Source organism: Cnephaeus nilssonii (assembly GCF_951640355.1).
Source record: "Cnephaeus nilssonii genome assembly, chromosome: 3".
NCBI lineage: Eukaryota > Metazoa > Chordata > Mammalia > Chiroptera > Vespertilionidae > Cnephaeus > Cnephaeus nilssonii.
The window spans coordinates 103,807,245-103,831,768 of record NC_137074.1 but is presented as its reverse complement, the minus strand read 5'-3'; the positions used below and the strand labels follow the sequence as shown (position 1 = coordinate 103,831,768).

The 24,524-nt window shown below is 42.4% G+C and overlaps 1 protein-coding gene across 1 annotated transcript in view; it reads right to left on the bottom strand.

Moving 5' to 3' along the window:
• Positions 1-24,524, bottom strand: part of ANKUB1 (ankyrin repeat and ubiquitin domain containing 1) — a gene marked incomplete at both ends in the record, with an annotated part of 87,180 nt that overhangs the window by 31,769 nt on the left and 30,887 nt on the right. Inside the window, 2 exons of the mRNA XM_079767127.1 lie at positions 847-961; positions 22,594-22,810. Coding sequence (XP_079623253.1) covers positions 847-961; positions 22,594-22,810 — 332 coding nt within the window. The remainder of the gene's footprint in view (positions 1-846; positions 962-22,593; positions 22,811-24,524) is intronic.

Here is a 24,524-nt window from a genome sequence, read left to right as displayed (position 1 = left end):
AAGTATAAAGTTAGGTAATAAATATAACACAGTGTCTGCTACAAAGTATTGAGTAAATATGCACTATGTGTAACAATGTAGCACAACTATTTCTTTGGATTTAGAGCATGAAAAAATTAATGTAAAATAGTTGGATATTTTGTAAAATTGCAAATGGTGGCTTTCCAATCTGTCACTTCACAGAGACCTTGGAGCTCCTGGTGGGTATGTGGGCTTCTGTACAGTATAATTAAATCACCCACAAGGGGGCACTGTTCTAAAGTACTACAATACCACTGAATTGAAAACAAAAGGGTAATGTAGCATTTGGGAAGCTGAAGAGATACATTAACTTTTCTGAGCCTACCCACCTCCACGGCCAGGCCACACATGCTCCACTTCATGTACTACAAAAGTATGAGTGTTGTATTAAATACAGCTTGAAAAATTACATGGGAGCTTAGGAAGAGGTAGCCAATGTTTCAGCCAATCAATTAGCAAATGTGTTGTATTTTTTAAAGAATAATTGAATGTGAGAGTGACAAGATACTTATTCTGATGGCTTTAAAAAGAGATGTTAAAAGTCTGATACCCAATCCAAACTGGTCACCCATTTAAATAGTGTTTCTTGAGGAATGTGTACCCAAAGTGCAATCCTTCCCCAAAGGCTGTTAGCCCTGGTGGCATCCCTGCTGCCTCATTCTACAAATCTCTCCATAATGGGGTCTGGTTGAGACATGCTAAGTGGGACTGGCATGGAGCAGCACACCAGCCATGGAGTGAATTGTAGACTCAAGGTCCTATGGAAATTTAGGGTTACTTTAAAAAATTACTTAAATTAATTTAACATTTGCTTTATCTCCGTACTTAAGTACCAGTTTTTCATTTGATAAATAGCGTTGGACTTTAAGTTTTTGTCCGAGGAGACAACCCATCAGAAATTCCTTCCATCCATCCCAGACGTCCAAGCGAAGCGTTGTGCCTGTGGATCAAGAGAGGCAGTTTACAGTCCAGTCCATCATGTGGCTTGGCAATCCATAAAACTTCTAAAGATAGCTTCCCCCACAGAGGCATGGACTAGATGCAAAAGTAACCTTGGAGTAAGTTGACAGAGATGTTATTCTTAGCTGAGGCCTGCACTGTGATTACATATGATGCTGAAGTATTTTTTGTAGCTATCTGAAAACAGTGCTGTGGAAACTGATTCCATGATGATGTACATCTCTGTAGAGGGCGCCTGGGAAGGCACATGGGCAATTTTCCTTAATTATTGTCAGCTGAACTCAGGGCGTAGGCAGAGTCACGCCCTGGGAACATGCTTCCCCAATAAGTCTGGACATGTTAATCAGTTCTGACTTCATAGCAGCCTAGGTGTCAGCAGGGGCGGGACTAGATATGTAAATCTAGGCCTATAAAAATAAACATGCTGCGTGGCTCGGGTCGTCATCGTCTTCCTGCCTCTCCATTCAGAGAGAATGGTGGCGTCCCACCCAGCTCCCAGCTTTAAACCTATCTCTGTGTCTTCTTTCTTTATTTCTATTATTTCTCAATCCCTGGCCGCCTCCATTTAGAACCAGTTCGTTCATCTCTCTTTCTGTGCAGGACGTGGAAAAGGGAGATTCCCGCCATGTCTGGCCCCCGCCGCATCAGGCCCCCGCACATCTCACCATGTAAAACTAAAGCTATTTTGTTGGAAGAGGAAACTAAACAAAACGTGACAGGACAAATGGGCTCCTTCTTGGGCCTTCAGCTTGTGAGTGGGCTGTGGGTGGAGCTGAAGGATCTTTTTGTTCTGTGCTTCACAAAACAGGAGCCATTCTGTGTTATGAAAATTCATTGCTCCTGGAGGATTTATCACTTGCTCCTCAATAGATGACCCTCTCTTGATGCTGTGACACCACATTCCCTTTGCTCCTTGGGCAGGTGTTCTCCAGGAATCTTTCCTCAGCCTTTGGATCTATTCACTCTACACACCCCTCAGAATAAAACCCAACATGGCCTACCCTGACCTCTGCCATCTTCCTCCATCCAGCCTGCCTCACTTACTCTGTCCAGGGCACTCTGACCTTTCACCTGTCCTTGAGACATACCAATTCCACTCCCAAATCAGTAACTAAAAATGTATAACTTATTTTGCTTCACAGGGTCTTTATCCAGATTTTCACAGGGGAGTGTCCTTCTTACTCAGTTTCCAATTCAAGCATCATGTCCTCACAGAGGACCTTCTCAGAACCATAGCTAGCTCGGTCTCTGCCACCACTGCCCCTCCCCTCCAATACTCTTTATCCCATGACCTTATTTTACTTATTCATATCACCTGCCATCAGTACTTGAAATAATTTTACTTGTGTAAAGATTTTTTTTCATGCCCCCATTAGACAGAAAGCTCCTTCAGGACTTGTCGCACTTGGTAAGTGCTCACTAAATACTTGTTGGTTGACTAACAGACAATCTCAGTGATGCTGATGGCTTCATTGACCACCCATGTGTCACTCCCTCTCCAGTCCACATCTCCAGCTCAGCCTCTGCTGCAGCTCCAGATCCCCTTGCTGGTGATGCTGCCATACAAGGGACCACACTACCTTCATGTTGTTCTAGAAGACAACTTGTTAGCTTTCATCCCAACCTGCTTTTCCTCCTGCATTCATCTCAGAGTTGTTCTTCATCCATCCCTTTTTTCTTTTCTTTTTAAAAAATTGATATCAGAGAGGAAGGGAGAGGGAGAGAAAGAAACATCAATGATGAGAGAGAATCATTGACCGGCTGCCTCCTGCATGCCCCGCATTGGGGATGGAGCTCACAACCCAGGCACATGCCCTGACCAGGAACCAAACCGTGACCTCCTGGTTCATAGGTCAACACTCAACCACTGAGCCATGCTAGCTGGGTGCATCTCATGCTCTGCATCTATACAGTCACTGAGGCCTGACTAATTTATCTCAGAAATGTTAAAGAACTGTTTCTTCATCTTCATCTAAACCAGCTCCGCCCTATTTCATGCCAAGATAATCTCTCTCCTGAATCTGCTCTGAGAAGCTCCCAAGAAAGTTCCTCCTCCCTTTATTCAGGTCTCTGCTCAAATGTCATCTCCTTTGGCTGTGTAAAAATAGCCTTCCCCACTTTCCCACATCCTTATATCCTGCTTTCTTTTACTTCATAGTTCTTATTTCTGTTTAAAAGTTGCTATTTTTCTGTTAACTTGATGGTACTTGCTTTCCCCATGGCAATACAGGCCCCCAGAGGGTGGGAGCCTTGCCACTCTCACTCACAGCTCTCGGCCTGCTTTCTCAGTGGTGCCTGCTCATGGGGAATGTTCAGTGAGTATTTGTTGAGTGACGTTCCACTCACTCCTCAAATCCATTCTGGGCATGTGCTGCCCTCCTTACACTTAGCAGCCCAGCAGGCTGGTCTGCCCTTCTGGATACACACCAGGCTATTTCTGGCTCTGGGCCTTATTCTTTTGCTGCACTTTTCTCTGAATTCCTCTGATTCCTTCCCCACACCCTCCTACCAATAGTTTATGATGCAACATTGGCATCATCGTCTCCAGGAAGCCCTCCTTGACTACACCATTCTCTCACTTCTCCAAGGAGGTTAAAGTACTGCTCAACTGGTGGCCATAATATATTTGGACACTATCATTGAGCATACATTCCTACTTTGGAATTGCTAGTTTGCAAACACTAACAGAGACCTCTCTGAGTCCAAGCATCATATATCATCCAGCCTGTGAGCTCTGTTTTAGTTATGCTCTTGGGTTGCAAGGAGGATCTCAAGAAAATGGGTTTATTATACTAAGACAATGACTGGAAATGGTGTGCATTAGGGACCAAGGCCCCAGAATCTCTGCTCTCTCTGTCTCTTTGTATATCTTCTTACTTTCTCCACCAACAGGCTGCCCTGCTCGCAGTTTCTATCTTATTTATCACAACTTTGGCTTTTATTCAACATTGGTTTACCACAACCCAAACTTATTTCATGGTACCTTTCATTTTCTATTCCTACTGATAACCAAGACTAATAATAATGAGAATAGTAATAATATATTGAATATGAGTAGCTAATATTTATTGAGTGCTTATTATATGTTCTGGCTTTGTTCTAAGTACTTTACATGAATAAGATAATTTAAAATTCACAATAGCCTTGAGTGATAGGTTGTATAATTACTTCCATTTGACAGCTGGAGAAACTGAGGTATTATGAGATTAAGTAATTTGCTCAAGTTTTACATACCCAATAAGCAGTGGAACCAGGAATTGGACCTGGATAATCTGGCTCCTATGCCCATGTTCCTGTCCTTTATGTCTAGTTTTCTATTTCTTATGTCATTTATTCATCTACTCCTTTGATGCTATACTGTGGTTCAACTACCAGGTCCCTGCTGGGTCTCACTAAGGATTACCTTCTGCCTTTCTCAGTCTTACCAATTCTCAGTTGCAGACTGACTTGCCTACCCCAGGATCCCTACTAGCAGGACTTATTAGAAGCTAGATATCTACAGGTGGGATCTTCCTAGCCCATCTATCCTTCCCCAAGTGGTTGTCTCACCTCAAGATCTCAGCTCTCCATGTCCACTGCTGATGAGCTCTGATTCTGAAAAGGACTGTGAATGCTGTGCGATTTAAATTCTCACCAACAATAGGGTGCTAGTACTTCCATCAAGCCTTGTTTTTATTATTATTATTCTGCTTTAATTCCCTATCTGGAAGAAAGTGTTATAACTATCAATTTCAGTTCCTTGCAATAAAGCAGTCCTAATTTCTAAAAGAACTAAGATAAGAATGAATGTTTTTTCTGTTAATGCTCAACTTTTATTTATCCAGAGAATTTCTAAGCAAGTTAACCAGCACTATTTATTAGCTAGTCCTTCCATCCCAATCAATTTGCTGCCCATTAAATTTCTTCATAAGTTTAGGAATTCTGTAGGGAAATAAAAATTTACTTGAAAAATGCTATGTTGTTCCAGAAAATACAACTAAAATCTATACAACTAAAATCTATAACTGAAGTGAAAGCAAAACTAATGGGACTTAATCTTCAGGCCCTCTTATTCTATGAGCTTTATAATTCTCTACTAGAGGCCCGATGCAAAAAATTCCTGCAAGGGGCTCAGCCCCTGCCCCTGCCCCTGCGGCTGCTTCTGGCCCCCTGCTGCCCTGGCTTCATCTGGGACATCTGGTCTAATTAGCATATTACACTTTTATTATTATAGGTTCTTAATTTTGGATTATTTTGTAAGGGATCCCCAAAATTGTATATATTTACAAAACCTGGATCCACCCACTTCCTGCTTGCAAACCTATGCATCTACCATGCCCAAACCATGCAGGAAAGCAGGTGCAAGCAGTAGTGCCTATTCTAGGGAATTGGTATCCATGTGGTCCCTGTATCCCAAGTTCCAGATTCCTCATCCATACTTTAAGGTCAATACCTGCCTATCTGACTTAGGCTCTTTCTTCTTGAATGTAGAAAACCTTTCTCTGGTTTGGGTTTCCCCTAACGAGAAATAAAACAAAACATTGATCAGAACTTAAAGAGCACCAATAAAAATAGGTATACATAAAGTCATGCTGGATTGGCAATATAAATTGTTGGAAACAAACCAATCTTGAGTGTGTGATTACCATTTATTAGCAGTATGTCCTTTAGCATGTTAGTTAACTTCCCTGAGCCTCATCTGTAAAAGAAATTAAAATGGCACAGTAGGTCTCCAAGGGGCCTAAGGGAGCCTACTAGAGGGACCAAGGAGAGACAGAGGAACCTGGAGCCAGCCCAGATTTCAGGGTCTGAGCTGACAGGAGCCTGCTCCTGGAACAGTCTCTCAGATGCATTGTGTTCAGCCTGGCCATGAAACCTGCCATGAGGCACTTACAGTGAAAAGTACCAATAGCATCACCCTGTAAAGGAAAGGCATTTGTTTGTTTATTCATTTATTTAGGCACACCTATTCCAGAAAGGATTAATGTCAGTTTATACGAATATATAAAATATAAACAGAAACAAGCAGATAAGCACACAGATAAGCAAGAGAAAAGTTAGGGCCAGGATAATCTTAGGAGCTAGAAATGGGCTTAAATGAACATCTATCCCTTATAGGTCAATACAAGAAAATGTGTGTGTGTGTGTGTGTGTGTGTGTGTGTGTGTGTGTGCCTATATAAGGTATCACTAACCTTAAGTCACAAATATTTTAGGATGTTTAGCTTTGATAAATTCTTGATAAGTTAATCATTAAATATTCTACTACCAAAAAGTCCTTTAATCTCCTTATTATTTATCTTCTTTCTTTTTTTGTTTTTGTTAATCCTCACCTGAGGATTTTTTTTTCATTGATTAGAGAGATAGTAGAAGAGCAGGGGAGAGACAGAGAGAGAAACATCGATGTGAGAGAGACACATTTACTGGTTGCCTCCTGTATGTGCCCCAACTGAAGCCGGAGATTGAACCTGCAACCGAGGTACATGTCCTAGATTGGAATTGAACCTGCAACCCTTCAGTCCAAGGGCCAATGCTCCAACCACTGAGCCAACTGGCTAGGGCTACTTATCTTCTTAACTGCTGTAATCTTATTGTCTCTCTATCCACTTTATTGAAACTATTCTCTCTGTGCTTACCAATGATCGTTAAGTCAAATCAAAAGTTATTACTTAGACATTGTTTTTGGCCTTTTCTGGCATCCTGAAAATTGGCTCTTCTTCATCATCTGTAACAATGCAAAGTCCAGTTCCCCTCTCGACTCTGACAGCTTTCTGTGTCTCATTTCCTGACTGTCTACTTGCCCTGACTTCACAGTTTCCTTAGCACTGGCCCTTGGCCCTTGACACATCCTGCTGTAACTGCTCTATAAGGACAGCACCTCTCCTGGAGCTCAGCCCACAGCTCCGTGGGCAGGACATGACAGCAATATCTGCTAACTCAACAGTCACTCAAGCACTAGCTCCAGGTTTATCATGGAGTTGTGCTTTCAGGTTGGCCACTAACTAGCTGAGTAACTTGCAGGGGGAAAAAACCAACATGAAATTTCTGAGTTTCCTTATATCTCAAGTTTAGTACCCGAAGCATACGTTCCTTTTCCCAAGTTCGCCACTGCTGTCCTAGTGACAGAACCCTGGTGCCTCCTCTTCTTTCATGTGAACCAGCATGCCATTTTGTCTCTTCTTCCAGAATTTCTCAAACTTGTCTCATTCATTGCTAGTGAAATTAGTTCATACCGGAATTATCAAAAGTTCCAGTTAGATAGGAAACCAAGATGGCGGCATAAGGTAAAAACCTAATTGTTGCCTACCACAACAATTTTGAAACTACAACTGGAAAACAGAGCGCACACCGTCCAGAACCACCGGAAAGCTGGCAGAGTGGAAAACCTACAACTAGAGAAAAAAAGAGAGGGGGACGCTGAGCCTCAGGAGCTGTGGAGGTGCGGAGATCCGTGAGCGCGGAAAGGGCAGGCGGCTGAATACACGGCAGGCTTGCTCACAGCGTTGAGAGGGAGGGCAGCAGACGCTGCGTGGCTAGCTTTCTCGTTTGGGAGAAAAACAAAACTTCCCGACTGCACTGAAATCCAGCTGCGGTCGGGGAGAAACTGGTCTGTTTGGCAGCAGACGAGGCTCGAAAGCTGCCTTCTCTCAGAGGCGCGCAGCCATTGATTAGGGCACGGAGAAACCTGCCCTCTTAGGGCGGCGCGGACGGAAACCAAGTTTGTCTGCGCCATTCTGAGACTCCACCCCATCCAAGCTGAGCACAGCCCTCCCAGTGACTGGATTTCTCATTTGGGAGAAAAACAAAACCTCTGGTCTGCACTGAAATCCAGCCCCAGCTAGGGAGAAACTGGTCTGTTAGGCAGCGGGAGAGGCTCGAAAGCTGCCTTCTCTCAGAGGCGCACAGCCATTGATTAGGGCACAGAGAAACCGGCCCTCTTAGGGCGGCATGGACGGAAACCAAGTTTGTCTGCGCCATTCTGAGACTCCGCCCCATCCAAGCTGAGCACAGCCCTCCCAGTGACTGGATTTCTCGTTCGGGAGAAAAACAAAACCTCCGGTCTGCACTGAAATTCAGCCCCAGCTGGGGAGAAATTGGTCTGTTAGGCAGCGGGAGAGGCTCGAAAGCTGCCTTCTCTCAGAGGCATGCAGCCATTAATTCGGGCATGGAGAAACCGCCCCTCTTAGGGCGGAGCAGACAGGAAACCAAAGCTTGTCTGCACCACCCTGAGACTCCGACCCATCCAAGCTGAGCACAGAAGCTCTCCCAGCGGAGACACTGCTGATCCTCACAGCCAACTGGCTTGGAGATCAACTCCCGCCAGTGATACCAACAATCCCAACCACTCTGAACTCCAGTTTCTGGGGACACGCGGGGGACCCAGACGCCTACGGGACTCTCGGCCATCGGTCGGAGAGTGAGAGTGACTTTTCTGTCGGTGTGGACGACACCAGATTTCAACCACTCTCATAAGGGACACATTCAAGAGGCAGACTCAGTGAGCACCAAAGCCCTACTGTGTCTCCAGCACAACAATTCTTCCGTTATAGACACAGCAGGCCCTCACAACCAATTGGACCGGAGGTCTATTCCTCCCAGTGTACCAACAGCAATCAGGGCTTTTAACTACACCAAGACTTTCCACTCAGCCCACAAAGGGGAGTACCAAGAGCGACCACCTAGGGTGATTGGGGAAGCTGAGCTACCGGCCCCTATAGGTCACCGACCACACAAAGCCACTCCATTAACACAGGGAGGCAGCCAAAATGTGGAGACATCGAAGTATGTCACAAGTAGGAGAGATAGATGAAAGCAAACTAATGGACGACACAGTGTTCAGAACCGTATTTATAAGGTTACTCAAGAATCTTCTAAAAACCGCTGAGAAACTTGAAGAGACCTTCAAGGACCTAAATGAGAATACCAAAAAAATGGAAAAGGACCAGTCAGAAATTATGCATACACTGTCTGAAATAAAGAATATACAGAGTAGACCACCGCACCCGAAGAGTCAAACCAAAGATCTGGAATATGAGGAAGAAAAAAACACCCAACCAGAGAGGCGGAAAGAAAGAAGAATCCAAAAGTGTGAGGATAGCATAAGGAGCCTCCGGGATGGCTTTAAGCGTACCAATATCCAAATTTTTGGGGTGCCAGAAGAGAGAGAGCAAGATACTGAAAACCTATTTGAAGAAATAATGACAGAAAACTTCCCCCACCTGGTGAAAGAAATAGACTTACAGGATCAGGAAGCGCACAGAACCCCAAACAAGAGGAGTCCAAAGAGGACCACACCAAGACACATCATAATTAAAATGCCAAGGGCAAAAGACAAAGAGAGAATCTTACAAGCAGCAAGAGAAAAACAGTTAGTTACCTACAAGGGAGCACCCATACGACTGTCAGCTGATTTCTCAACAGAAACTATGCAGGCCAGGCGGGAATGGCAAGAAATATTCAAAGTGATGAATAGCAAGAACCTACAACCAAGACTACTCTACCCAGCAAAGTTATCATTCAGAATTGAAGGGCAGATAAAGAGCTTCACAGATAAGAAAAAGCTAAAGGACATCACCACCAAACCAGTATTATATGAAATGCTGAAAGGTATTCTTTAAGAAGAAGAAAAAAGTAAAGATAAAAATTATGAACAACAAATACATATCTATCAACAAGTGATTCTAAAAATCAAGTGAACTAAAAATCTGAGGAACAGAATAAACTGGTGAACATAATAGAAAAAAAAAAGTTTCAGTTAGCACCCGGCCAGTGTTGCTTAGTGGTTGAGCATCAACTTATGAATCAGGAAGTCACAGGTCGATTTTTAGTTGGGTCACATGCCTGGGTTGTGGGATCTGTCCCAGGTTGGGGCGGAGGGTGGGCAGGACGCAGGAGGCAGCAGATCGATGGTTCTCTCTCATCATTGACACTTCTGTCTCTCTCCCTCTCCCCTTCTCTCTGAAATCAATAAAGATATAGTTTTAAAAAGTTCTAGTTAGCTTCCAGTATTTCCTCATTCCTTTCTATGTTTCATGCTGCTTGTTATCAGATGTTACTTCTGTTAAAGCATGCCTGTGCCGAAACCGGTTTGGCTCAGTGGATAGAGCGTCAGCCTGCGGACTGAAAGGTCCCAGGTTCGATTCCGGTCAAGGGCATGTACCTTGGTTGCGGGCACATCCCCAGTAGGGGGTGTGCAAGAGGCAGCTGATCGATGTTTCTCTCTCATCGATGTTTCTAACTCTCTCTCTCCCTTCCTCTCTGTAAAAACTCAATAAAATATATAAAAATATATATATATAAAAATAAAACATGCCTGTTCCAGAATGTACATGATTTCAGAGGCTGAGCACATTAAGCCTGTACTCTGTTGCCTCACCCCTAAGACCCTCCTTAATCTGACCCATTGGTCTCAGCAAGGATCCACTCTTCCAGTCAGTCTCCTGCTTGCTGTTCCTCCTGGATTAAACTATGTTCATGAACCTGTGGCTCATGTTTTTCTCCTGGCCCAGAAGCCTGGAATGTCTTCCCATCCCCCTTGCTGATGATCCTGCCCCTTTGTGTGCTCAAGCCCCATATTCTTTCAAATGCCTTCCCTTGAGCCCTTGAGCATACATTGAACTGTCTTATTGGGTTATAACTGAGTATATGTGCATTTCTCATTCCCACCAAGTTACTGTAAATGCCCAGATGCAGAGGCAGTTTTGTATACTTCTGTATGAGCTAGTTTGTGCAATGACTAATTAAGCTACTTAAATCTTTTATTTTCATTCTGAATTTGACTGCTTCTCTAAAACCTTCTGATTTTCCACTGTCTTTGGAAGGAAATGAAGGTTCAACTCCAGAAAGGACCAGGAATGACTCACTGACTAGAAAGGAGGGAAGCTGGAAGAGAGGCTGATCAAGGGCACTTTTATCCGTCAGTTTACAAAGGTGGGGTACTTAAGGAATGCTAGGGGTGCTTATGGCGAAGGTGCTTCATGCAGGCCAAAGACGTCCTCCTTTCCCTGCGAGTTTCTTTTTTCCTTGCCGCCCCTCCCGTGCCCTGTGTTCTCATAGTGGCCAAAGTAACCCACCCTGGTCAGACTCGAGTCTCTAACCTTATATCTGAAAACATTTATTTCTACAAGGATGTTTTAATATGTTGATGTGTTGTTCTTGACACACCCTGAGCAAGTCGTTTAACCACTCGGAACCTTTTTGCTTTCTTTAAATCTTTAAAAATTTGGGTTGGGCCAAGCCATTTCTAAATTCTCTTCCAGATCTAAAATGTCACATCATAATCTGAGCAACATAGGCTGGAAGAACAGTCTCCCTATTTTTTCCATTGACCCTTTGGTATGGAATAGCTAGAACATAAGTTGCTTAGGGACAAATGACTCTTGTGTGCCCTTACTCAAATAGCCCCACCATGGTCTGGGCAGGGCTGATCCCCAGCAAACACATAGAGCACATGTGTGCTTTACAGTGAGGTACTCTGGGGACAAATCCTAGAACAATGCTTCCTCTGATCAAAACAGGGATGATAGGTTTATAGTGGGGCTTCCAGACAAGATGGTGGTGTAGGTAAGTGCAGTACTTGCATCCTCCCACAACCACATCAAAACTACAACTAGAATACAGAACAACAATCATTCAGAACTGCCTGAAATATAGCTGAACAGAGGTCCTACAAATAGGAAATTAAAGAGGAAGCCGCATTGTGAATGGTACGAGGGGCAGAGATACTGAGCCAGCTGGTCCCATATCAAAATGTGGCAGATAAAAACTGGGAGGGATATCTCGGTTGTAGAGGTCCCTCCTGAGGAGTGAAGGGTCCCAGACCCACACCAGGCTTCCTAGCCCAGGGTTCAGAGGAAAAGAAGGGCCCATAACTTCCGGCTATAAAAACCAGTGGGGATTGAGGCCTAGGAAGGCAGAGGCTGCTGGAGTCCCAGGCAGTTACATTAAAAGGGCCCACACACAGACATTCTTGAACTCAAAAGCTTTGAGTTCCAGCACGAGGGCAGCAGTTAGAAAGGCACCAGGGACACATGGGGAGGAACTGACGTGTCTGATAACAGGACAAGAGCTGGAGGGGCAGCTTTCTCCCAGACAGAAGAGCTAGCAGAGACCATTGTTCCTTTTCTGCACCCTCACCCCACAGAGCCAGCAGGTGGACACCATATCTGAGTCTCCATCAACCTGGTTAACACTGTTTGCCCCACACTGATGATTCCCTGAGACCCCCCACCCCACCCAAGTTGTAGACCCACCCAAGCTATTTCCATCAGCTTTTCCATACAAACAGCCTGTCTTGACATATGCTTCAAACTTTCCTAAAACCTTTCAGACAAACAGTGTCTGGCCTCTGTGTGCCCCGTATCTCTTGCTAAGTGGCCACAGACCAGGCACTAGCAACAGCCAGCCTCGGTTTGCAGCTCCGCCTCTCCTGGGCACATCCAAACCCAGCATAATTAGCATCCATCTGCTGATCTTTTTTTTTTTTTCGTTATTGATTAAGGTATTACAAATGTGTCCATAACCCCCAATTGCCCCCCCACCCCACTCCCGTTCATACCCTCACCCACTTGATTTCTATGTTCATTGGTTATGATTATATGCATGCATACAAGTCCTTTGGCTGACCTCTACCCCTTACCCCCACCCTTCCCTCTGAGGTTTGAGCATCTGATCGACGCTTCTCTGTCTCTGGATCTGTTTTTGTTCATCAGTTTATGCTGTTCATTATAATCCACAAATGAGTGAGATCATGTGATATTTATCTTTCTCTAACTGGCTTATTTCACTTAGCATAATGTTCTCCAGCTCCATCCATGCTGTTGCAAATGGTAGGAGTTCCTTCCTTTTTACAGCAGCATAGTATTCCATTGTGTAGATGTACCACAGTTTTCTAATCCACTCATCTGCTGATGGGCACTTAGGCTGTTTCCAAATCTTAGCTATTGTAAATTGTGCTATTATGAACATTGGTGTGAATATATCCTTTCTGATTGGTGTTTCTAGTTTCTTGGGATATATTCCTAGAAGTGGGATCACTGGGTCAAATGGGAGCTCCATTTTTAGTTTTTTGAGGAAACTCCATACTGTTCTCCACAGTGGCTGCACCAGTCTGCATTCGCAGAGCAGTGCAAGAGGGTTTCTTTTTATCCATATCATCGCCAGCACTTGTTATCTGTTGATTTGTTGATGATCGCCATTCTGACAGGTGTGAGGTGGTACCTCATTATCGTTTTGATTTGCATCTCTCAGGTGATTAGTGACTTTGAGCATGTTTTCATATGTCTTTTGGCCTTCCTTATGTCCTCTTTCGAAAAGTATCTATTTAGGTCCATTGCCCATTTTTTGATTGGGTTGTTTATCTTCCTTTTGCTAAGTTGTATGAGTTCCCTGTAAATGTTGGAGATTAAACCCTGATCGGAAATATCATTGGCAAATATGTTCTCCCATACAGTGGGCTTTCTTGTTGTTTTGTTGATGGTTTCTTTTGCTGTACAGAAGCTTTTTATTTTGATGTAGTCCCATTTGTTTATTTTCACTTTAGTTTTCATTGCCCTAGGAGCTGTATCGGTGAAGATACTGTTTCGGCATATATCTGAGATTTTGTTGCCTGTGGATTCCTCTAGTATTTTTATGGTTTCCCATCTTACGTTTAAGTCCTGTATCCATTTTGAGTTTATTTTTGTGTATGGTGTAAGTTGGTGGTCTAGTTTAATTTTTTTGCATGTGTCTGACAAAATTTCCCAGCACCCTTTATTGAAGAGACTGTCTTGACTCCATTGTATGTTCTTGCCTCCTTTGTAAAATATTAATTGAGTATAGTGGTTTGGGTTGATTTCTGGGTTCTCTATTCTATTCCATTGGTCTATATGTCTGTTCTTGTGCCAGTACCAGGCTGTTTTGAGAACAGTGGCTTTGTAATACATCTCGATATCTGGTATTGAGATCCCACCTACTTTGTTCTTCTTTCTCAGGATTGCTGCAGCTATTCGAAGTCTTTTTTTATTCCAGATGAACTTTTGGAGAGTTCTTTCTAGATCTGTGAAATATGCTGTTGGTGTTTTAATGCGGAGTGCATTGGATCTATAAATTGCTTTGGGTGGTATGGGCATTTTAATGATGTTGATACTACCAATCCATGAACACGGTATGTTCTTCCATCTGTTTATGTCATCCTCTATCTCTTTTTTCAACATCCTATAGTTTTCTGAGTAGAGGTCTTTTACCTCCTTAGTTAAGTTTATTCCTAGGTATGTTAATTTTTTGTGTGCAATGGTAAATGTGATTGTTTTTTTTAAATCTCTCTTTCTTTAAGTTCACTATTGGTGTATAAAAATGCCGTAGATTTCTTGGTGTTAATTTTGTATTCTGCTACATTGCCAAATTCATTTATTAAGTCTAATAATTTTTTATGGAGACTTTAGTGTTTTCTATGTACAGTATCATGCCATCTGCAAATAATGACAGTTTTACTTCTGCTTTTCCAATTTGGATGCCTTTTATTCCTTCTTCTTGTCAGATCACTTTGGCTAGCACTTCCAGTACTATATTGAACAAGAATGGTGAAAGTGGGCATCCCTGTCTTGTTCCTGTTCTTAAGGGAAATGGTTTTAGTTTTTGCCCATTGAGTATGATGTTGACTTGCAGGTTTGTCATATAAGTCTTTTATTATGTTGGGGTATGATACTTCTATTCCCTCCTTGCTGAGCATTTTTATCAGAAAACGTTGTTGGACTTTGTCAAATGCCTTTTCTGCATCAATTGATATGACTATGTGATTTTTGTCTCTCAATTTGTCTATGTGATGTATCACGTTTATTGATTTGCGGATATTGTACCAGCCTTGATTCCCTGGAATTAATCCCACTTGGTCATAGTGTATGATCTTTCTAATGTATTGCTGGATCTGGTTTGCTAGAATTTTGTTGAGAATTTTAGCATCTGTGTTCGTCAGGGATATTGGCCTGTAATTCTCTTTCTTTGTGGTGTCTTTATCTGGTTTCGCATTAAGGTAATTCTGGCTTCATAAAAGGAGCTTGGAAGTGAGCCTTCCTCTTGAATTTTTTGGAATAGTCTGAGAAGGATTGGTTTTAGTTCTTCTTTGAATGTTTGGTAAAACTCCCCTGTGAAGCTATCTGGCCCATGGCTTTTGTTTGCTGGAAGCTTTTTGATTACTGTTTCAATTTAATCAGTAGTTATCAGCCTATTCAGGTTTTTTGATTCTTCCTGATTGAGTTTTGGAAGCTTGTATTTTTCTAGGAATGTGTCCATTTCGTTGAGGTTGTCCAGTTTGTTGTAGTAGAGTTATTCATAGTATTTTTTTTTACAATCCTTTGTATATCAGTGGGGTCAGTTGTTACTTCGCCTCTTTCATTTCTGATTTTGTTTATTTGGGTCCTCTCTCTTTGCTTCTTGGTGAGCCTGGCTAGAGGTTCATCAATCTTGTTTATTTTTTCAAAGAACCAGCTCTTGGTTTCATTAATCTTTTGTATTGTGTTTGGGATTTTTTTGTTTGTTTTTTTTCCTCTATGTTGTTTATTTCTGCTCTGATCTTTATTATCTTCTTCCTTCTGGATACTGTGGGCTTTTCTTGTTGCTCTCTTTCTAATTCTTTAAGTTGCAAGGTTAGATAATTTATTACCAGTTTTTCTTGTTTTTTGAGGTAGGCCTGTAGAGCTATGAACTTCCCTCTTAAGATTGCTTTCATTGTGTCCCATAGATTTTGGATTGTTGTGTTTTCATTGTCATTTGTTTCCAGTATGCTTTTTATTTCTTCTTTGATCTCTTTATTATTTAATAGCATGCTATTTAGCCTTTATTTAATAGCATGCTATTTAGCGTGCAAATGTTTGATTTTTTTCATTTTATTTGATTTCTAGTTTTATGCCATTGTGATCCGAGAAGATGCTTGTTATGATTTCTATCCTCTTGAATTTGAAGAGACTTTGCCTGTGTCCTAATATGTGGTCTATCTTTGAAAATTTCCCATGTGCACTGGAGAAGAATGTATATTCTATAGCTTTGGGGTGAAATATTCTGAAGATGTCAATTAAATCCATCTGATCTAGTGAGTCATATAGGATTGATGTTTCTTTGCTGATTTCTTGTTTAAAGAATTTATCCAGTGGTGTCAGTGGGGTATTAAAGTCCCTTACTATGACTGTATTGCTGTTGATCTCTCCCTTGATATCTTCCAGAAGTTATTTTATGTATTTGGGCGCTCCTGTATTGGGTGCATATATGTTTACCAGAGTTATATCTTCTTGTTGAATTGCTCCCTTTAGTATTATGTAGTAGCCTTCCTTATCTCTTGTTATGGCCTTCACTTTGAGGTCTATTTTGTCAGATATAAGTATTGCAATCCCAGCTTTTTTCTCATTTCTATTTGCCTGAACATTTTTTTCCATCCTTTCACGATCAGTCTGTGTGAATCCTTTGTTCTGAGGTGGGTCTCTTGCAGACAGCAAATATATGGGTCATGTTTTCTTATCCATTCAGCTATCCTATGTCTTTTGATTGGAGCATTTAATCCATTTACATTTAATGTTATTATTGATAAGTACTTGTTTGTCATCATTTTTATTCTTAGTGTTTGTGTTTCTTCTTGCCTTTCTGTTTCTTTTTTTTTTACAGCAGACCATTTAGCATTTCTTGCATTGCTGGCTTGGTGGTAATAAACTCTCTTAGCCCTTTGTGTGTGTGTGTGTGTGTGTGTGTGTGTGAGTGTGTGTGTGTGAAGCTCCTGGTTCCACCTTCAATTTTGAATGATAGTCTTGCTGGGTATACTATTCTTGGATTCAGTGCCTTGCTTTGCATCATTTTGTATATTTCATTCCATTCCCTTCTGGCCTGGTGTGTTTCTGTTGAGAAATCAGTTGATATTGTAATAGGAGATCCCCTGTAGATAACTTTCTGTCTCTCTCCAATAGCCTTTAAAATTCTTACTTTGTTGTTGGTGTTTGCCAATTTAATTATGATGTGTCCTGGTGTCGGGCTTTTGGGGTTCATTTTGTTTGGGACTCTATGTGCTTCTTGGACTTGTGTAGTTTTTTTCTTGCCAATATCAGGGAAGTTTTCTGTCATTATTTCTTCAAACAGGCTTTCTATTCCTTGCTTCTCTTCCTCTCCTCTGGTACCCCTATTATGCGGATGTTGTTTTGTTTTGTGTTGATCCAAAGCTCTCTAGGCTCTTGTCTTGCTTTTTAAATTTTCTTTACAGTTGCTGCTGAGTTTGTGTGTTTTTTCCTACCTTGTTTTCTAATTTGCTCATGCTGTCCTCAGCCTCTTCTAGTTTACTGTTGATGCTTTCTATTGTGTTCTTTATTGCAGCTATGTCCTTCTTCATTTCCTCTTGGTCCCTTTTCATGTTGGTGACATTCTCATTCAGCTCCTTATAATTCTTGTTGAATTGTGTGTATTTGTCATTGAGTTGTGTGTATTAATCATCCATTTGTTTGAGCATCCTTATAACCATTACTCTGAATTCTTTCTCTGACATGCTACTTGCCTCCATTTCATTTAACTCCCTTTCTGGTGATTCCTCTTTTTCTTTTCTTTGTGGATTGCTCTTTTGTCTTCCCATGTTTTTCTGTAACGTTTTCATTTTTTCTGTGTCCTAGAGCCGATTGCTTTGCTACCCAGGTTCTTTTGGGAATGGTGCTACTGGTGTGATCTCTCAGATCTCCTGGGCTTAGTAATCTAGTGTAGCTGCCTACTTGAGCTATCTGAGTTCTCTAGATGTAGGCCTGTGAGCTGGAAAGGAGCAACTGCATTGTCTAGAAGTCAGCAGCCGTGGAGGGTGGTGTCCCAATTTTTCCTGCCTTGCGCCCTTGTTTAAAATTTCACATGCCCAGTGGGGACTCACAGTGGCACCCAGGAGCTATCTGTTGTGTTGGTTGGTCTCAGGAGTCCTGCACTCTGGAAAGGCACGACTGTGGTGTCCAGAGTTCTGTAGCTGTGGGGTGGGCAGACTCAGCTTTTGCTGCTGCCTTCATGATTGGATACACGTGCCCCCAGTGGCAGTTCACAGGGGCACCTCTGGTGCATTTGCCAGCACAGTGTACTGACACACTCTGAAGGTACCTGGCGCTGAAGCCACATGGTTGAGGTGTCTGTGGGCAGGTATTCAGGTAGAGGAAATTCAGAATTTCTACTGCCCAGCAGTGCACCCCTGTTTGTATAAGTGCGTGCCCAGCAGGGGCTCATAGAAGCACCCAAGAGCTGCCTATGCAGCAGTGGGCTTGGGAGGCCTGCACACTGGAAAAGCGTTACTGTCGTGTCCAGAGTTCTGCAGCTGTGGGGAGGAAAGACTCAGTTTTTGCTGCTGCACCTGTGTTTGGATACCCACTCCTAGTGGCAGTTCATAAGGGCACCCGTGGTCCGTTTGCCAGTGTGGTGCACTGACATACTGAAGAGCCCTGGCACTGAAACTGCGTGATCAAGGTGTCTGTGGGCAGATATCCAGGATGAGGGAATTCAGAATTTCTACTGCTGGGGGAGTGTGTTCCTGTTTGTACAATATTGCAACCAGTGGGGCCTCACAGCAGCTCCCAAAAGCAGCCTGTGCATCGATGGGCTCAGGGGGCCTGCATGCTGGAATTGTGCAACTGTGGCAGTGTGTTTGCCAGTGCAGAGCTCTGACGCACTCTGAGGGGCCCTGGCACTGAAATTACACAGCTGGGGTGGCCATGGGCAGTTATTCAGGAATAGAGAATTCAGAATTTCTACTACGGGGCAGTGCACCCTTGTCTGTGCAAAATCACACCCAATGGGGGCTCACAGCAGCATCCAAGAGCTGCCTGTGGAGTGGTGTTCCCAGGAGGCCTGCACACTGGAATCATGCAATTGTGGTTGTGCATTTGCCGGCACGGAGCTCTGAAGCACTCTGAAGTGTCCTGGCGCTGAAGTTGCACAGCTGGAGTGTCTGTGGGGAGTTATTCAGGAAGAGGGAATTCAGAATTTCTACTGCAGGGCAGCACACCCTCATCTGTACAAAATCACACCTAGTGGGGGCTCACAGTGTCTCCCAAGAGCAGCCTGTGGAGTGGTGTGCCCTGGAGGCCTGCGCGCTGGAAACACATGACTGTGGTGTCCTGAGGTCTGCTCCTGGGGAGGGAGAAAGTTGCACTTGCCGCTGCAGGAGCAGTGCACCTTTTGAGGTGGAGGTCCCAGGGTCCACGGGTCTGTGGGTAGGGCAGCAGGATTTTGGCTGAATTGGCTGCTGGGTCACGGGCAGTGTCCAAGGCCTGTCTGAGTGGTGGTGTTGATGAGTTCCTAGAAGAAGCCACTCTCCCCTTCAAAATGGCGTGGGCTCTGTGCCCGAGTCCCGCAGTCTGGGAAGTGTCCACAGTGGTAGTCTCTCCCTGTCCGAGAGAGCCTTGTCTGCCTTCTGATCACTTTGTAGCTCATGCCGGGTAGCCCTAGGCAGGACACAGGAGGTGGCTAACCATGGCCTGCATCTCCCAGAAGGCCCCAGAGCCAGTGCACCTAGTAGACAGCTTCAGACCACATCAAAGCACCACTCAACCACCTCCACAAGTGACACACTCAAGGGAAGACTCATTGGGCATCAGAGCCCCGCTGAAGTAAGTCTTTCTCCATGGAGTTGGCCTTGGCAGACCTGATCCTCCAAGTGGTTGCAGCCAGTCCTTGTAGCTGATCAGCCAGGGGGCAAATTCCTTCCATTTCTGTGCCAACAGCAATCAAGGTTCAACTACAACAGGAGGGTGTATACAACCCACAGACACATGAGGGCACACCTGGAGTGCCCAGCTTGGGTGATCAGGGAGGCTGTGCCATTGAGACCTACAGGACACCTATTACATTAGGCCACTCTACCAAGCCCAGGAGATGTAGCAGCTCTACCTAATACATTAGAAACAAACAATGGGAGGCTGCCAAAATGAGGAGATAAAGAAACATGGCCCAAATGAAAGAACAGAACAACACTCCAGAAAAGAACTAAACAAAATGGAGACAAGCAATCTCCTAGACACAGATTTCAAAATACTGGTTTAGCCCAGTCAGCATGGCTCAGTGTTTGAGCGTTGACCTATGAACCAGGAGGTCACATTTTTAATACAGGTCAGGGCACATCCTCAGGTTGAAGGCTCAATCCCCAGTGTGGGCATGCAGAAGGCAGCCAATCAATGATTCTCTCTCATCATTGATGTTCCTATCTCTCTCTCCTTCTCCCTTCCTCTATGAAATCAATTAAAGCATATTTTTTAAAAACCCCACTGGTTATAAGGATGCTCAATGAACTTCGTGAGAATTCAACAAAGAGATCAGAAATATAAAAATGGAAATAGAAAACATGAAAAAGAACCAGTCAGAAATTAAGAATACACTAACTGAAATGAAGAATACATTACAGGGAATCAACAATGGAGTAGATGAAGCAGAGGATCAAGTCAGAGATTTGGAAGATAAGAAATAAAAAACCCAATCAGAATAACAAAAAGAAAAAAGAATTTAAAAAACCACTGAGGATAGTAAAAGGAGCCTCTGAGACAGCTTCAAGCATACCAATATTTGCATCATGAGGGTGTCAGAAGAAGATAGAAAACAAGGAATTTAAAACCTATGTGAAAAAATGATGGTGGAAAACTTCCCTCACCTGGTGAAGGATCTAAACATACAAGTCCAGGAAGCACAGAGAGTCCCAAACAAGATGAACACAAAGAGGTCCACACCAAGACACATCATAATGAAAATGACAAAGATTAAAGAGAGAGAATCTTAAAAGCAGAAAGAGAAAAGCAGTTAGTGATGACAAGGGAGCTCCCATAAGACTGTTAGCTTATTTCTCAACAGAAATTTTGCAGGCCAGAAAGTATTGGCAAGAAATATTTAATGGCCTGGCTGGTGTGGCTCAGTGGATTGAGCGTCACCCCATGCACCAAGAGGTTGCTAGTTCAATTCCCAGTCAGGGCACATACCCAGGTTATGGGCTCAATCCCCAGTAGGGGGTGTGCAGGAAGAAGTGATTGATGTTTATCTCGTTGATATTTTTATCTCTATTTCCCTCTTCCTTCCACTCTTTCTGAAATCAATAAAAGCATTTAAAAAGAAAGAAATATTCAAAGTGATGAAAAGCAAGGACCTATAACCAAGGTTAGTCTACCCAGCAAAGCTATTCGTTAGAATCAAAGAACCTATAAAGAGCATCCCAGACAAGAAAAAACTAGGTTTCATCACCACCAAACCAGTACTACATAAAATGTTTTTGAAGAAGAAGGAAAAAGGAGTAAAAATATGAATAATAAAATATTAATAAATGCATATCTATAAACCATTGAATCTAAAAAACAAACAAACAAGCAGAACAGAAACAGATTCATAGATACAGAGAAGATTTTGGTATTTCCATTTGGGAGGGGGATTTGAGGAGATAGGTGAAAAAGGTGAAAGTATTAGGAAGGACAAATTGGTAGTAACAGAATAGTCATGAGGATACAAATTATAGCATGGGGAATATAGTCAATAATATTGTAGTAACTATGTAAGGTGTCAGATGGATACTAGATTTATTGTGATGATCCCTTACTAAGTTATATAATGTCTAATCACTGGAGTGTACACCTGAAACTAATATAATATTGTATGTCAACTGCAATTGAAAAATTAAAAAAAAAAATTTTTTTTTAAAAGAAATAAATTGTTGATATGAAAAAGCATGCTCTGACCCAAGAGTGAATTTGGTTAGAAATGTGAAGAGTTAATTTGGGAAAAACAGGTTTCCATTTTGGATAATAATGGACTTCAGCAAGCAAATTTTATTTACTGATATTCAGAGTATATTGAATTGTAAATTTTGAAAAAGTCAAATAAACACTATACTAAATTAAAGCAATAATAAATAAGAAAAAAAACAGGAATGATTATTGATGTCAAACTTTTGAGAGCCTCAATTAAAAATAACATAAAAGAATAAGTAAATATGATAGGAGAAGTAACAATGAAGGCAAATTTATAAAGAGCAAAACTGCTTAACTCAAGAATGTCTACAAAGAGCTATTATAAGTTGGAAGAACTCAAATTCCATTGCAACAAATGTTACAGCATGGCGCCACTTAAAAATGTGCTAATTGTCAGCAAAGATCCATTTGCTTCAAGCAAGAATCTTTATAAGGTTTGAAACATTTCCAATGTAGTTAAAACAAACCTGGAAGTTTTACTGGTGTATGGCTAGCAGTACAGGATTAAAAGGGAGGTTGTATCTGCTGTGAAGAATGAATGCCAGCTCACCAAGGCAGTTCAGCCTGCATAGTAGTGGCTTCACCCTGTTTAAAAGTTTAATTTAACCAACATTTTAAAATGAGATTGCATAAAGCAAGGCTCAGAACAGTGTGTATCCTATGCTACCACTCTGTTAAAAAGAGGAAAAAGAATATGTACTTGAACTTGCTTTTATATATGCTGCAAACATATTTGAAAGAGAACTAGATAAGATTCTGAGACCTTTCTTATGTCTTAGTCTACAGAACCAGATACCAGAGAGGAGTTTTGATAAATTATAACCACACAGTGCTTACAGAAGTTTTAGTTTAGAAACAACTTCTCCATTTGTTAAGAATCTGGTATCAAAGAACCCTAGTGCTGAGTAGTAGCTGGTATCAAGTGTAGAGGGCAGTACCGATGTCAGTCTGATAGTCCCTGAGGGTGTTGCAGTCGAACATCTCCAGTCCCCTTGGGGTCCGAAGGCAGAAGACACTCACAGGGAAGCCACATCTCAAAGATAACAGCGTTCTCAGCTCAGACACTTTTTTACCAAGAAGGGAAATGCTCTCCATTATCAACATTTTCTCTTGGGTAACAGCATTGAACACATAGAGAGTGGGCTTATCTTCTTCCTATGGGGAGAGAAAAGGAGAGAACTCAGGAATAAGCACCATCTGGAGGTTGGGACAGACAAATATTTTGAAGGTTGGCTCTAAGTACCTCTAGCTAAGGATGAAAGCAAAGGTCAGTTACATCCCCTGACATCTGTTCTGAATCTTGCTCTTTGCTCCTGCTTTGAGTAAAGTAAAGGAGACTAGGCAGGGCTTTACGATCCTTCTTACTTCTTAGTCTACAGGCCCAGCTGCAGTGTTGATCATTTATATCCACACTGAACTTAAGGAGGTTAGTTTCAAAACAACTCCTCCATCGTGCTGCACTTTAATTTGGAAATACTATGGATTCTATACCTTCACTTAAAAAAAAAAAGTGCTTTCTGTGAGGTTATCTCTGGGAAGTGGAATTGAGTTCAGGTTGGAATGGGAGTTTTGCGTATCACTTTATGCTCTTCATTGTCTGTATCACTTGACCTTAAAAAAATAACCATGTGCATTTATGTTTGTTACTTTAAAAAGGAAATAATAAATATGAATGAAAAAAGTTTTCTTTGTCCCTTTTACTTTGTAATCTTAATAGGAAAGCAAGTGGAATGGAAATATCGGAAATAGAGTTAGGAATGAAAATTGGGGGAAAGTATTAATCCTTCTGTTAGCAACAGTTAAGTCAAGCAGAACCAAAACTAAAACCACAGGAAATGAGAAAAATGGAAAAATGGTAGGGAGGGAAAATTTATTAACATTTCCACTTTTATAACAAAACAAAAAAAAAATGAAACTGGCTTTACTTCCTCTTTAGAGGATTTAGGCCAATCACAGGTTTTCTTCAGTGCCCAGTTGCTGGCTTGGCAGATGGGAGTGCACAGAGTTGACATGTAGTGTGCCCTGGTAACCCACCTCCACTCCAAGCAGGGCCTTGAGCAAAACCTAGAAGCTGAAAATAGCCTCCAGTTTCCTCAAGGCGGCTCCAGCCAGTCACTGCCCTCCTGGACCCCTTCCTGTTTCCCTCCCCCTTTCTCCCATCAAAATTCATCTCTAGTTTCTCCACGAGCTCTCCTTGCTTCAGGCTTATAATGCATTAAATGTATTCCCCACCTCCCAGATAACACATTGCCATAACATAATCAATATGAAAATCTCTTTGAAAGAGGCTTTGAGGAGTAATATTGATGGAAGTTTAGGCTGCAATGTTTTAATCTAGGGTCCATTTTCATAGCTCAAATCACTGAGGCTTAGTCATTCAGCAAGCTGAGCTTCTCCCTGAGTTTAAAGTGCTTGGAACAGGATTTAAAATGATGGCAGAGTAAGTGGATGCCACACAGACCACTCCCAGAACAAAACTGGAACTACAACTAAAATACAAAAAAATAAATAAATTTATGAATAATTCAACTGAAGACTAGCTAGAGAAAACCCTTATAACCAAGGATGGAAAGTGGAGACCACATAGAGACTGGTAAGAAGGGTGGAGGCTCAGAGGGCTTGCTGGACTCCCACAGACAGCAGCTGAAGTTCTGGAGAGATATCTCAGCTGTGGGGGGGTTGGGAGTTGAAACTGAGAACTCTGGAGTCTAGTCCCCAAGCTGAGTCCCAAAGTCCACAGCAGCAGAACTGAGAAAGGTGCCCTCATAACATCTGGCTGTGAAAAGCAGCAGGGTTGCTGTCTGCCAGGGAGAGATGGCTGGAAATGCAGGCACCCTCTTCAAGGACAAAAATTTCATGTTCAGCCACT